The 13,725-nt window shown below is 38.9% G+C and overlaps 1 protein-coding gene across 8 annotated transcripts in view; it reads right to left on the minus strand.

Moving 5' to 3' along the window:
* The window catches only part of SH3D19 (SH3 domain containing 19), an 89,437-nt gene that overhangs the window by 63,876 nt on the left and 11,836 nt on the right, over window positions 1-13,725 (minus strand). For all 8 annotated transcript variants that reach the window (XM_080407453.1, XM_080407451.1, XM_080407452.1 and 5 more), the window contains exon 2: window positions 4,761-4,800. In XM_080407453.1, the coding sequence (XP_080263579.1) occupies window positions 4,761-4,800 (40 nt within the window). The remainder of the gene's footprint in view (window positions 1-4,760; window positions 4,801-13,725) is intronic.

The raw sequence follows: 13,725 nt of genomic DNA on the forward strand, positions 1-13,725 counted from the left end.
GATCTGTAGCCCCTTTCATCAGTCACTTCAAGTGCTTCTTTATAAAGGAACAAAAGAAGGGTTGTCTCTATTTGTATTGTTGACTTGATGCATTTTAAATAAAAAAAGCCCAATTTAGTTCAATCAAAAGGCAGCAACCAGCTGTAAAAGAACTTTAGCACATTACAATCGGCAGGCAGATTATATGCCAGTAAAACCTAGAAGGTATTTCTAGAAATGCACCAGTTATGTTCTTCCCCCTTCCCACTTTGAGAGTGAGCTTTCACAGTAGACTCCTAGATTTTAAGAAAATCAAAATCTCTTACTTGACTTCAAGTGATTGATATGCTACTAAATCTCTCAATAAATTGTTGCAGTGTCTAGCTACCTTCATCCTCTTATTTTCAAGGTAAAGGCAACTACAGTGAATTATATCACATTACAAGACCATGTTGCAGGGGTTTTTGATCCATAATCCTTACCGCAAAGGGAAAAAAAACCCAAACCATAATGAAATTAATCCAGTACCTTCTACAAGCTTTACTCAAGCTCAGCGATTAACTGCAAAAATGTGGATGCCTGAAACCTTCTATTCTATTACTATCAGGTAATTTTCAGTTTGAAAACATTTAGTCATAGGACTAAAGGGTCCACTTCTATTGTAGAATTGTGCTGTGTTACAGCAATGCATGACCTGAAGCTACCAGAACCAACAGTGTGTGACCTGACAGTAAAACCAAGAACTATTGATAAACACAGATCACTGTTGCCAGTACAGGCTATTTTTAATACTGTCTGAAATAAAACAGTTGAAGGATGGTTAACATTAGGTCATGAAATTAAATGTCTCTTGACAAAAATTTCACTTAGCAATAGGTATTATTTGGATTCAGGGAACATTGTTTTGATCTTACTAATGTGCCAATATTAAAAAAAAGTCAGTTCAGAGTGGTACATGAAAAGGATATCCACAAGCCCTGTTCTGTTACTCCTCACTTAATCTAAACTCTTCTGCATGAGAGATGGTTGCTAATTGCCAGAAGAGGCAAAAGATAGTGTAGTAATGCAGATTTTGTAAGCATTACCTAGTATCTGTTTCTTTCTTACCTATGGTCTTTGGTTCATCCACTCCCCAAATTTCTTCCTAGTGTCATGTTAGAACCCAGTATTACCACCCACAATACTCCATCTTCCTGTAGCATTTCTCCCATACTAAACATTTGATAAGCTAGTAACAAAACCAGAATATTTGTCAGAGTTCCTGATACCTCTTGTCCTGGTTTCAGCTGTGATGGAGTTAATTTTCTTCTTAGTAGCTAGTATAGTGCTGTGTTTTGGCTCTGATGTGAGAACAATGTTGATAATGAACTGATGTTTTTAGTTGTTGCTAGGTAATATTTATACTAAGCCAAGGACTTTTCAGTTCCTTGGGCCCTGCGAGAGGGCTGGAGGGGCACAAGAAATAGGAAGGGGACACAGCCAGGGCAGCTGACCTGAACTGGCCAAAGGGATATTCCATACAGTGGGATGTCATGCTTGGTATATAAACTTGGGGGGTAGCTGGGCCCTGGGGATCGTTGCTCAGGGACTGGCTGGGCATCGGTCAGTGGGTGGTGAGCAGTTGTACTGTGCATCACTTGTTTTGCTTTCTCCCCTTCCCTTTGGATTTTATCCTTTCCCCCTGCCTTTCACTGTAACTGTTATTATTATTGTTGTTCTTTCAGTTTTATTATGTTTCAATTATTAAATTGTTCTTATCTCAACTCTTAAATTTTACATTCCTTTGAGATTCTCCTCCCCACCCCTCTGGGTGGGGGGGGAGCGAGCCAGTGGCTATGTGGTGCTTGGTTGCCAGCCAGGGTCAAACCACGACACCACTATAAATGTTTCACCCTGCAATATCTAAATGGCATCATCTTATAAAAGGAGGAACTATATTAAACACCATTTATATACTGTTCTATCTAGAACAGTTTTTATATGCTTCTTATTGCAAATGAATTATGTCTGAGCTCAGTTTTAAAACTGTTCCTGTTTCATTGTATATGAGCTCTTCATCCCTAAAACTGCAAAGGCTCAAACACAAGCTGATGCAGAAATACACAGACACAGAAATATTTAAAATCATGATGTTGGAAGGGACAAGCTTGAGACTCCTGCAATCACAAGGAATACTGTCATGTCATCTTTTTAAGCTGCTCACATTCCAGACTAAAACTTAACCTTAAACAGCCTGAGGAGGAGGTGGGTGGTGGTTGGGCGCTTTTTTGTCTCTTCTTATCCCAGTGTTCCACATTTGTGATTAGACTGGACAGACTTCCAGGCAAGATCTCACCAGGGCTTTGTATGAAATAATATACTTCTCTGGCTCTCTTTTGGAAACATCTACACCCACTATTTCATGTTAGGATATCTGCCTTTCTTAAGGCTCACTACATATGTCTTCATCTGGTCAGCTAGTACCCCCATGTCCACCTCCATTATTTTACATATGTATATACATATGTACATTATTTTATAGTAATCCTAGTGCAGAAATTACTGCTGTTAGACTTTGAGTCCAAGTACAAAGACATGCAGGGTCATTTCTATTCCACTTTAGGTTATGAGAAGGATGGTATGTCACATTTTTAAGAGATGCATACCAGAACATGCAGCCTAAGGAAAAAGGAGACAAGATGCCTTTGAGCCACTGCATTTTCTCCTTCCCTTGTCATGAACTACCTCCAGAGAGGACAGCGTCATGGGTGTGGCAGCTCATCATAAAATGGCATAAGCCATAAAACAGTCCCCAGCAGAACTCAAACAGCTCTGAAGTGCTGCCCATGTTAGAAGAGAAGTGTGCTTTCACTTCAATTAAGTCTTCCGTACTTCTTTCTTTAGTTTTCCCTCAGTTATTACAGCAAGGGGCTCTGGTCACGTGGCTGCAGCTCCCTTCCCAGACGTGATATGGCCAGACTGGAGATAAGAATCTCACCCAGCAATTTGTCACCACAGGATTATGCTTTCAACTATAATTAGAGATGAACCGAAGAGTGTAGCAGTATCAATTAGCAAAGTACATCATCTAAGTAAGGAGGCTGCTCCTGCTCTAGCCTAGAAGCAGCAGCAAGACATGCACAAAACCACAGTACCCTTTAAACAATGACTTTTCTTCCTCATAGCTCATCCTGGAAAGCAGCTCTGTCATGACACAATGGCCAACAAAACTGAGAATGGTGCAGAAGGTATGTAAGATCCGGTTAGAAAGCACATGAACTACTGTCAGGAATGAAAGACTACCGAAAGCTGCATTTTTCTCAACATTATGAGCAACCTATATTATACTGTTAATTTCTCTGTACTTTCCACTTGAAAATTTGAAAACTGTAACCCAGACAACATATGGCAGTGTTTTATTGTCAGGGCGGGTCCACATTTGAATTCCCAATTTCATGAAAAAAATCTAAAGTTTTATTTTGGTTTTGGTTCCAAATTTGAACTTGTAAAATACACTCCAGAGCAAAAAGGTACTGGTGGGAAGGACCAGCCAGAAGAAGGGGGCACAGATGAAACTGTTTCAACCTTAAACTAAACATTTTGATAAAGTTAGCTTTCCTTTTGATAACGGCTTGGATTTATTTGAAACCATTGTAATACAACATGATCTAATAGAAGTTCAAACATGTAGACTGTAACTGCATCATTTTAAGAAAAAAGTTAAGTAGTTTTAATTATAAAAGAAAACAGTGATCGATGCTTTAAACAGACATAAGTAATCAAGGACAAAGGTAATACTCCCCTGCAACTTAAACACACTGCTGGAAACAGCTACAGCGCTGTTGCAGATATGAGAGGGAAGGGAAAAGCATCCTCTCTTCCATCACGTCACACGGCAGATACAAGACATCAGCTGTGCTATAAGAAGAGGCTATAGTTCCCTCTGTTCTTCTAGCTATAAAAGCTACCCCACTGTACTGTAAAAATGTGATTAAAAAAAAAATATCAGGCTGTAAAAATCAAATGAAAAGGTCCTGTCATATCAGAAGGCTGGACACCAGGGGCATCCTGTGAAAAGGCTTTTCGCAAAGGACTGGGAAAGCCAGTGTTAGCTGATCTGCTCTATCATTTTACTTCATTAAAATCCCATTATCTAGCACAGGATATGGACAAGATCCTATTCCCTGGTGGAGAACTGAGAGGGAGAGTGTGGAAAGAAGGCAAAATAGAAAGAGACGATAAGAAGGAGAACTATGGAATATTCAGAAGCTTAAGGGAAAATGTGGCCTTGCAAATCAATGGCTTAGAAGTTCATGGCAATTGCTGATGGAAATTCTAAATAAACACAAAATGTTTTGTCTCAGTTTTGAAACATTAGGTATGATGGGATCAGACTTAATGGAATAAATAACAAAGTATTGCTATTCTTTAACGAACTAAGAATTATTATATTGCTACAGAAGCAAACAGTCCAAAGAAATAAAAGTCAAGAAGACTTCTTATCTTAAACCACAGTTTTACCGAACAATGCTGTACGTGATACATAAACAAGCCCCCGGATTTTAAGCGCATACAATTACAGTGTAGTAACCCCTGTTAATTCCTTGCAAAATTTTGCCCATGAGGAATATAAACCAACTACCTTTAACACAGTTATTTTGGTATTTCATTACCAAAACAGAGAAGCAGAAGAATGGCATTTTTAGTTTTCTGGCTAATTTCCTAGTTCATCCCATAAAAGGAAAAAAATAAGGAAAAAAAGGAAAAGAAGGGAAGAATAAATATAGAAATATGGTTCTTACCCTGAAGAGCGGCAGTCTGGTTTATTTCTTTCAGAGCGATCTGTGAGAAAGGAGGCATAGTATCAGCACAGAAGTTGGAAGTTCTTTAGCGATACTAGTACAGAAGTCTTAAAAGAAATGTGACACTGTATGACTAGCAAAAACAAAAGTTGGTTCTGTTATAAAAGTTTTTCTGCACTGAATTACTCTACTTAAGATCAAGTAAAATTACTGCAAATTTAATGTTTGTTAAAATTGCTCTACTCAAAACACAGTGTATTTAATGTTTTGTATTAATGCTGTGGAACTTTCCCCTCCCTCTAGCTGAAATGAATAGGACTTTAGTTTAGGGTAAAAATAAGGGAGAAGGAAGAGGAAAAAAGAAAAACCACAGATTACTCAGCGCAAAAAAATCATTCCATGAATCATGGCTGGCAGAGTTCCCTGACAGGATGGGAGAAAAATCAGCAGTTGGTTGCAGCAACATCTGCAAATACACTGAATCCAGTGCAGCCCCATCATTAACTCTTCGACTTCTGGGTGTTCTAGATACTGAATCTTCCTGTGTTTTTAGAAAGGGTTTTGTTTATCTTGTATTTCAAGTAGCTTATTTGCACTAATGACAGTGACCCACAAATAAAAATCTTTACAGTATTATCTTATCAACTCAGGTGAACTTCTTTTGATGAACAATTTATCAGTTGCTAAAACCATCTCCAGATAAATTTCTAAAAGTTTTTAATTTTGAAAGCTCTGATATGCAAAGAAAGTATAAAATATTTATCCTAAGAGTTAAGATTATCATATAAGCATTACAAAATATCCACTGTGTTGTGTTATTAGAATTCACATATTAGCGGTTATACTCTTAAGTCCAGAGTATCTCTTACCGTGTGACTTTGGAACTACCTGAAAGAAGCAGTTGAGATTTGTGTCCTCCTAAAATACATATATTCTAAAATTAGATTTGTTTTTATTCATTTATTACAGAAAGATCCACTATGCAATTAGAAAGATATTCTTACAGCTATACATAATCACCAAAGACCACAGTAATTTTACTTCCGATTCCATCTGTGTGTATTTTAAACAGAAAGCTATTTTCCTGTGTTAGTAAACACTTCACTGAAGAACTTGTCTTGTACAGAAGAACAAGAGCATGTCAGCAGTGCTCAAAAAAGTATCTAATGCTTTTTCCATCCACAGGCGCTCCTACTGAGCTGTCATAGCCAGAGCGTATAATTTATTGTGTTTCTGACTCACAGCAATCTCCATTTCATCGCACCGTGTGCTACTCTGTTAGCTAGAAACAGCATGGTATAGCTCAAACCAGTTGCAGCAACAGTTGTTCAAACACACAAAGGCTCCTTCCATCTTTATCGTTTGTTCATGTAACCTCCTTACCTGTGAGCACAGAAAAAAATAAGGCAGGACTTCCTACTGAAATCTGCTTGCCATCTGTCGCTTGTTATCAGTGTTCCCCGTTATGTACATAGCCCCAATCTATCAGTACTCAGACAAAACCTCCCTGCTTCTAAAGAGATTGTGTGAATAAACTAGTGAGAAAAAAAAAGAAAAAAAGAGTTGGAGCACATGTAAACACAGTGTCTGAGAGCTCTCCCCCTCAGATCACATCCAGTCAGCAGATCCACCACAGCCCAGCTGCGCTGCTGCAACCTGCTCATTCCGGAAATCAGAGCAATTCCCTTTCCCCTTTGGTTTTATTGAAATGTTGAAGCAGGAAACATTACCTTTGTTTTTTACACATTTTATTTACTGCTAAACCTAGTGAAAGCACATCATCCACATGTACACTGGTCTTACTAAGACCACCAAAGGGAAATACAATCCTACAAGCACACAGTTAGCATTTCAAAGTAGAAATAAAACCCGCACCTGTTTAAGGTTATTGTGAACTTCATCTTTGAAATTTGATTTAGTATCAAACGTAACAAGAGTATCAAGGAGTTGAATCTTTCAATTTAGCACTTACATTTTGCAACTCTAGATGTTGGTTTTGCCATTATGCACAAGCACCAATTCAAATAATATCACACACCTCTAGAATATGAAAGCCCAGAAGAAACAGGCCATTTTGTTTGGTTGGTTTTTTATATACGCACACACTACATTTACACACACACACACACCTGCAGATCTCGTTCCTGCATTCTGCAGGCAAATCCTTGGCTTGCAAAAGTTGGGTCACAAAAGTGCGTACCCACAGCTGATTCTCTTTTACTCTATACACTTTACAACAACAACCAAGAGACTGCTTTGTAAACTTTTCTAACAGAAATAGGCAAGAAGACTGTACAGATGCAAAGATCTGAAAATCAAAACCTGCACTACAGATTTTCCTCATTTTTTATCAAAGACATAAATTGCTATAAAACAGCACAGGACAAGACAAGACAGGGTATTTCTAGCACAATACTCTGTATCCTTCAGTTCTAAAGTCTGGAAGCCAAAACTACATGTCAGATTAAAGCAATCACTGAATGTTTGCTGGACTAACACGCACAATGAACAAACAGGGCAGTCCGCGTTCTGGCATGGGAAATTTACAGGAAAAAACTTAATTTCCAGTGACCAGCACTACCCTCCAGATATAAGCTTCCAGGGATGAGACAGCAGTACTGGTCTCTCTATTCTTGTATTGCTAAAATAATACCGTGTATATAGCTGTAGTCAAAAAGGCTAGGAATTCCTAAGCAGCTAGTACTCATAAGCTACAGAACTGGATTGTTTGATTCTAAGTTTATTTTGGTTAATGAACTGTTCTTGAAAATCAGCATCATCTCCCTAACCTGACAGAGAACAGTGTGTAGTTCAGGCATTGTGCTAGCACAGCAGACCTGTTCTCAATTTACCAACAACTACCCCAGAGGTTGTGTGGTGCTCTCTCATCATTCTAATTTTACTATAGCAGATTTTGCCAGCTAGTTCAGATAGCACAGAGACACACCACAGGGGTGGGTTTTCTGCCAGCAGAAGAAAGTTCTTTCTGCCTGTCCTCCAATCCACAATTTGCACAGCCAGATACTTGCAGTCTCACAGTCCGTAAGAACTGATCATCCTCCAACCTCCCGCAGCCCATACTTTAAAAGATTTTCTTCACTAGTATCCACTCCTCACAAAACCTTTGCTGCCCTTATACAAATACACCCAGTGCAGGAGAAATATCATCTTTGTTCAGCAGCACAAGGAATCAAGGAGCTGGCAGGTGGAGCAGATGAGGTGGAAATCTTCAGAGCCTCCTGGTTGAGGCTGGGAAGACTAGTGCCAAGTTTTAAGCACTGCAGAAGAGTCAAGGAAAACATCAGGACATAAAGATCTGTTATTCATACTACAACTGCCTGGCAAATCTAGTGTTTATTTACAAAATCGTGCTGCGTATATTTCATCAATAGCATGGACACATCATGCCTTTTTGCAGCATTCAAAGATAGAAGGCAGAAAGAAATGCTGTGTTTCAGTTGCTTTTAGAAATGGTCAGGTTGCTTTAACTGGTGATTCTCTTGCCCTCCAAGCATGGGAAAATTATCTTTTTTGATTGCCTTTAACATGGCCGAACAATTTTTCTTCTCAAGGAAAACATAAACGTAATCATCAGGAGAAAAATAACTGGCTCAACATTATTTCACTTAACTCCACAAACTCAGAATAGCTTAATTTTTTTTTTGCCAAAAAGACCACCAAAGCAGAAAACAACGGCTTTTAAGGCATCCACTCATGTCTCAGAAAGACAAAAGGAAAAAGGCAACTCACACCAAACAGAGCCATTGTTTTTCTCTGTTTATTTTGCAAGCTTCTTCAAAGTATCTTGTTGCTAAGAGTAACTTCAACCAAAAAGTGTTTGCTCACTAGAAAAAAATTTAAGTATAAACACGAAGTGCTGTTGAAAAAAAATGAATGGAAAGTTAACACCCATTCTGCTGCTTCAAACCTGCAAAGCTACTGGGGAAATCCCAATTCAATTATCTCCTGAAGTAGGTAACTTCCAACTCCTAATCCCATCCCACATCTTGATCTCTTTTCAAGGCTGAATTGAGTAAAGGGAGTAAAAGTGGGCACATACCATACCCGTTTCTCGGCAATACTGTATTTTTCATCTTAATTATGGGTCTTGAATTGAGCAGCCACCAGAGGGAGCAGGACATCGCAACACTCCTGGGGAAGATGTAGTTAGAGCAACCAGCTGTCTCCATCTCCCTTGTCTTCGGCCCCTGATAGCACAGCAGTGGTTGCTTAATGAAAAGTAGCCCGAGATGCTTATAACAATACTTCTGTAACAATGGCAAACCTCTAGATAAACCAAGCAACGGGAACAGTGGGCTCTTAAGCAGTGCTGACAACACCAAAACACAAAATATACGGAGAGGTCATATTCTCAGAATAGGCAATTGGTGAAAGAGGCTATACAACTTGCCCTAATCTGAATGCATTAATACTTTCCTAAGCACCCAGTCCTTAATAAACCTAGATGCCAAGACTGATGCAGTAGCTTTACAAAAGGCACCATGTAGAAATGCAATGGCTCCGAGCATTATGTTAGTAACATGTATCTTAACTATTACCCAGCTGATCACACCTAAATGGTGCAACGGTCCCCATTAGCCAGCCACATTAGACAAGAGCCCCAAATTTCCATTTCAAATTGCCAATGTACATCGGGCCCTCACTCAAACTAAACTGCACATTTTCTGGGAAAAGGTCTGCATTTGTGCAGGATTTTCAATGCTGGTTGCTTTATTTGCACAGAGATAAACAGTAACTGCCATCGATACTGCAATCTTTTTGTCCTCCGTTCTGTTAAGGCACGCTGTGGCTTCACAGGGACTCTTCCTTCTTTTTAGCACTTCTCTCAAGTAAGGAGTCAGAACAATACAAATTAATTCCACTATATAGAATCCACTATAAATTTCACTCAATTTCATTAGGAACTGGTATACAACAAAATCGGTAAAACTGAACATTTATTTATGTATTTTAGTATTGTAACAGCAGAGAGGGAGTTGTTTAAAAGGCAGAAGGCTCAAGGAGAGATTAATAAGAGGCCTGAAAGAAACTTTTTTCATTTAGTTTATGTATAGTTTTCCCTTTACTCCAGAAGGCCACAAAACCAGACACAATTGAAGTCTGTAATTGCAAAAGCAAAGTTTTTATATTTGCTTGAAATTCTACAGTATGTTGCTTAATTCCAGCACAGTACATTGCGGGGAAAGAACATACGTTATAACCTCTCCAAATGAAATGACAACAGCCTTGTCAGTTTTAATACTAAACAGTAACCGAGCCTTGTAAGCACACGGCATTCCTGCAGCTTATTATACTTGGGAGTAATGCTTTTTTCCCCTGCTCTTAAGCATGACTGATATATTGCAGGGTGGTGGTGGTGGTAAAAGGAAGATCCCAACACATACCTAAAAATGCATTGAACTTCTGTGATTATTTAACGTTGAAACCTACTGACAACCATAAAGCTTGTAATTATCCAAAGACCATATTCTTTAACTTGCTAAAGAGATTAACAATAAACTATAGTCACTTTTGAAGCCTTTTGTGCACTTGTTCAATCTGTAAACGAAAAAAGGATTTACTGGACAACAGAGGCCACATTTGCCAGCGCTACATTTGCTGCTGATTTAATTTTTGTGACTCTGAATTTCCACACCCTCGTTCTTGCTCCTGTGCATTGGAGCACTCCTACATTGCAACAGCAAAAGTGTACGTGCATCAATGTGAACAGATGTGCCAGCATGAGCGAGGCTGATGCAGAAATGAGAGTAAAGGAAACAGACTGTGTAAGCTCTCATCGCTTCTCAAAAAACTCCATGTTTCAAGAACCCAGACCAAACCCAGCCTCAGGAACTAGCTCTCTTCTCAGACCATGAATGATAGACAAAGTATATAAGCAATCAAATATACACCGCATGTGCATATGCTGCCACACTTGTACCTTCTACCACACTTGTGTAAGAAGGACATTTAGGATACAGGTTTTTCTAAAGCTCTTTTTTCAAGAAATTAGCAACTCCCGAAAGTACAAATCCCCACATCTTAATATGAGACATCCCAGCTGATCAGTGCAATGTAATTCTTAAGACCATGTACTTCAGGTACAAGCAGACATACGTATCCACACACCACCAGAATCACAGCGGGAACTACTCAGGATGAGTCCTTCTACTAATTTTTTTTTATACTTTCATGAGGAAAATACCAATTAACTCAACTTTTTGATTGCCGGTAAAAGGAAATTATCTTTCAAGATCTTTTTCTTCCCAAATCAGAGATTCAGCATGCCTGTAGAGGCTCTGCATATTCCTCAACTGAAGAGAGCTCAGTCTTATGGTATGACTGCCTGCCATAGGGTGCTGATACACAACACACAATAAACGCAATAGTTAGCCATGTGTGAATAAACTGGCGGTTCTTACACTGCATTAACAGATCATCTTTACACCATATTCATACACCATATGCAAGAACATACATATTCGATTATTTTTCTCCTCAGGGGCTTTCCCTGCTTGTGAACCAGCACATCCAGCACCAAAAAAACAGCTTTGAACATGCTGGCAGAGGTGTAACTACCTGTCACAACACGCCCCTTACCATGCTAATTAGGGACATACTCCATGCCTAGAGACCTAAGATATGCACAGAGAAATATTGCTCTTGGGTGGCAAAAATGATCATGATAAAAGGATTTCTAAAAATAAAATAAAAAGAACAGTTTTCTTTGTTTTCTACAGGGACATTTGGCTTGTTTGTTTTGGATTTTTTTCTGTTGAACAACAGTTTCCTGAACTTCTGCGTTCCTGGCCACAGGCAGGATAATTTGAGGCTATGACTTCAGGGAATATCACTTCCACCACTTAAGCAACTTACTTTGACCTACACAGTACAAAACCATGTGTTGTAGAAACAGCCTTTGTTGTATACATCTCAGATAATAATTTGAATTTTTCAAGAAATCACACCCTACTTTTTTTATTTTCAAAAGATGGAATTGCCATCTACTATGCTATATAGTAAGAATATTAATTTTTTGATTTAAAACACTTCACAAATTTCACCCTTCCCACCCTCCCTGCCAACCCAACCATCCTCTCCCATTGGACAATTAGAAGTTTTCTGAATTTGTTTATTCAAAACAGTATGTTTTTTATTGTTGAGATGGCAAACCTCCACAACAAATATCTCCAGTGTAATCTTACGCATTGTGCACTTGGAAGTTAAGTATTATTTAATGTGGGTGAGACCTGGGTTCACACTAAAGTGCTGAAGAGCAATTCAGAAGAAGATACTCCCACTCCTGTATCATAGGAAACTAATTCAGCTTTAAAACAAACAAGAAAAACCTTTCCTGATTATTTCATCTTGTGAAACCACTGACTGCAATAGAGATGACACTGCTTCCAATTTAGGAATTAAGATATTATGGTGAGTGCAAGTGAGTGCACAGGTCTGCACTTTGGGAGGAATCTGGAGACTAGGGACGATGAAATGACACAGAGAGAAAGAAAATTACTATTCAAAATAAAAGACTGTAACATACTCAACCATAAAAGAACAATCCCTCTAAAAACAGAAGAAATGTACCAGGCAAATAAATAATATTTATCTAAAGACACTATTGAAATACTCAAAAGCTTGTTCTTGGAATATTTTGTGGTCCCTTGTCACTTTATGATGAAAGAATCCCCAAGTTGTTTACCCAGTTCACATAAAGTCACGTAACAAGACAACATTCTTAAACCTCAGATAAACTTTGTTGCAATTACCAATTTTCTATAGAAGTGCATTCATTTGAAACTAGCCTCTTAACAATTTTTCTTTGGTGATATCAGTAATTTGGCCCAACATTCACACAGAAATAAAAAAATCGGGTTCTGCGAGGGCGGGGTGTGTGTGTGGGGAGTAACAGTTGCTCCTCACATGTATTGGATTTTTAAGTACCACTAAATGGATTATTCCAAAAAAGGTCTCTTGCACTCTATTGCAAAACAAAGATTACAAGATCTAGAAACATTACAGAAGGGATTAATTTAAAGGTGTAAAAAATTTATTTGTGTAATAACGCTGGTTTATGTCAATAAATTGTTGCAACCTGAGACAACCCTGATCCATTACCTTTGAGTACATGCTTAAAAGTTGTACAACTCTAAGCTAGCATGCCACAGAACAGGAAGCCCAGCACCTGCCTGTTCTTGAAATGTGTCTGGTTTAATGCATACTATTTGATAACAGAGATCAGCATCAAAAATTCATTTTTTAAGATGTGAGTCACTGCCATTCTGAAGACATTTTTACTGAGGTATGAAGTGAGTTTACCCACATCTACTCCAATGCCTACCAAATCCCCTTTAAGGTACCTCAGACTCCTTCACTACTGGTGTAACATGTGCATGTAAATCTGCATACGTGTGCCCTTTGGTCCTTGAAGCCATCCTGACCAGTAATCATATGTACCTTGGAGAAACATCTCTCCTCTCATGTACTCCCAGACCTCTCCTCTTCCCACTCAAATGCACACATCAAAAAGGCCTACAGATCCTGTCAGGCATCCAGCCTCTGTTGCTATGATGCCAACAGTAAAATTCCATAACAACACACCTTGATTGCACAGTTCTTGATAATGCATCCACCAACATCAAGCTAGTGGACAGCAATTAGAGAAACGTAGTGTGCTAATGTCACGGCAGCAGCTACCACACATTTCCCAGAGATGATACTGGTGATCTACAGGAAGCTTTGCACACCAGTACAGAAAAACAGATTTTTTCATTATGAAGTTATACCCATGAGCGCTGGATACACGAGGTCTGCAGCATTATCCCATCTCTGCAGCATTATCCCACCTCATCATTCAGTGATACCTGTCCCACACTGGTAGCGACACTCTTCCAAGCACTGTCTTGACCTGCTTAAACAACAGGCATGGTAGACTAGGGCTGGTGTCCCACCCTCAGGAACT

The sequence above is a fragment of the Falco punctatus genome, assembly GCF_963210335.1.
Source record: "Falco punctatus genome assembly, chromosome: 1".
NCBI lineage: Eukaryota > Metazoa > Chordata > Aves > Falconiformes > Falconidae > Falco > Falco punctatus.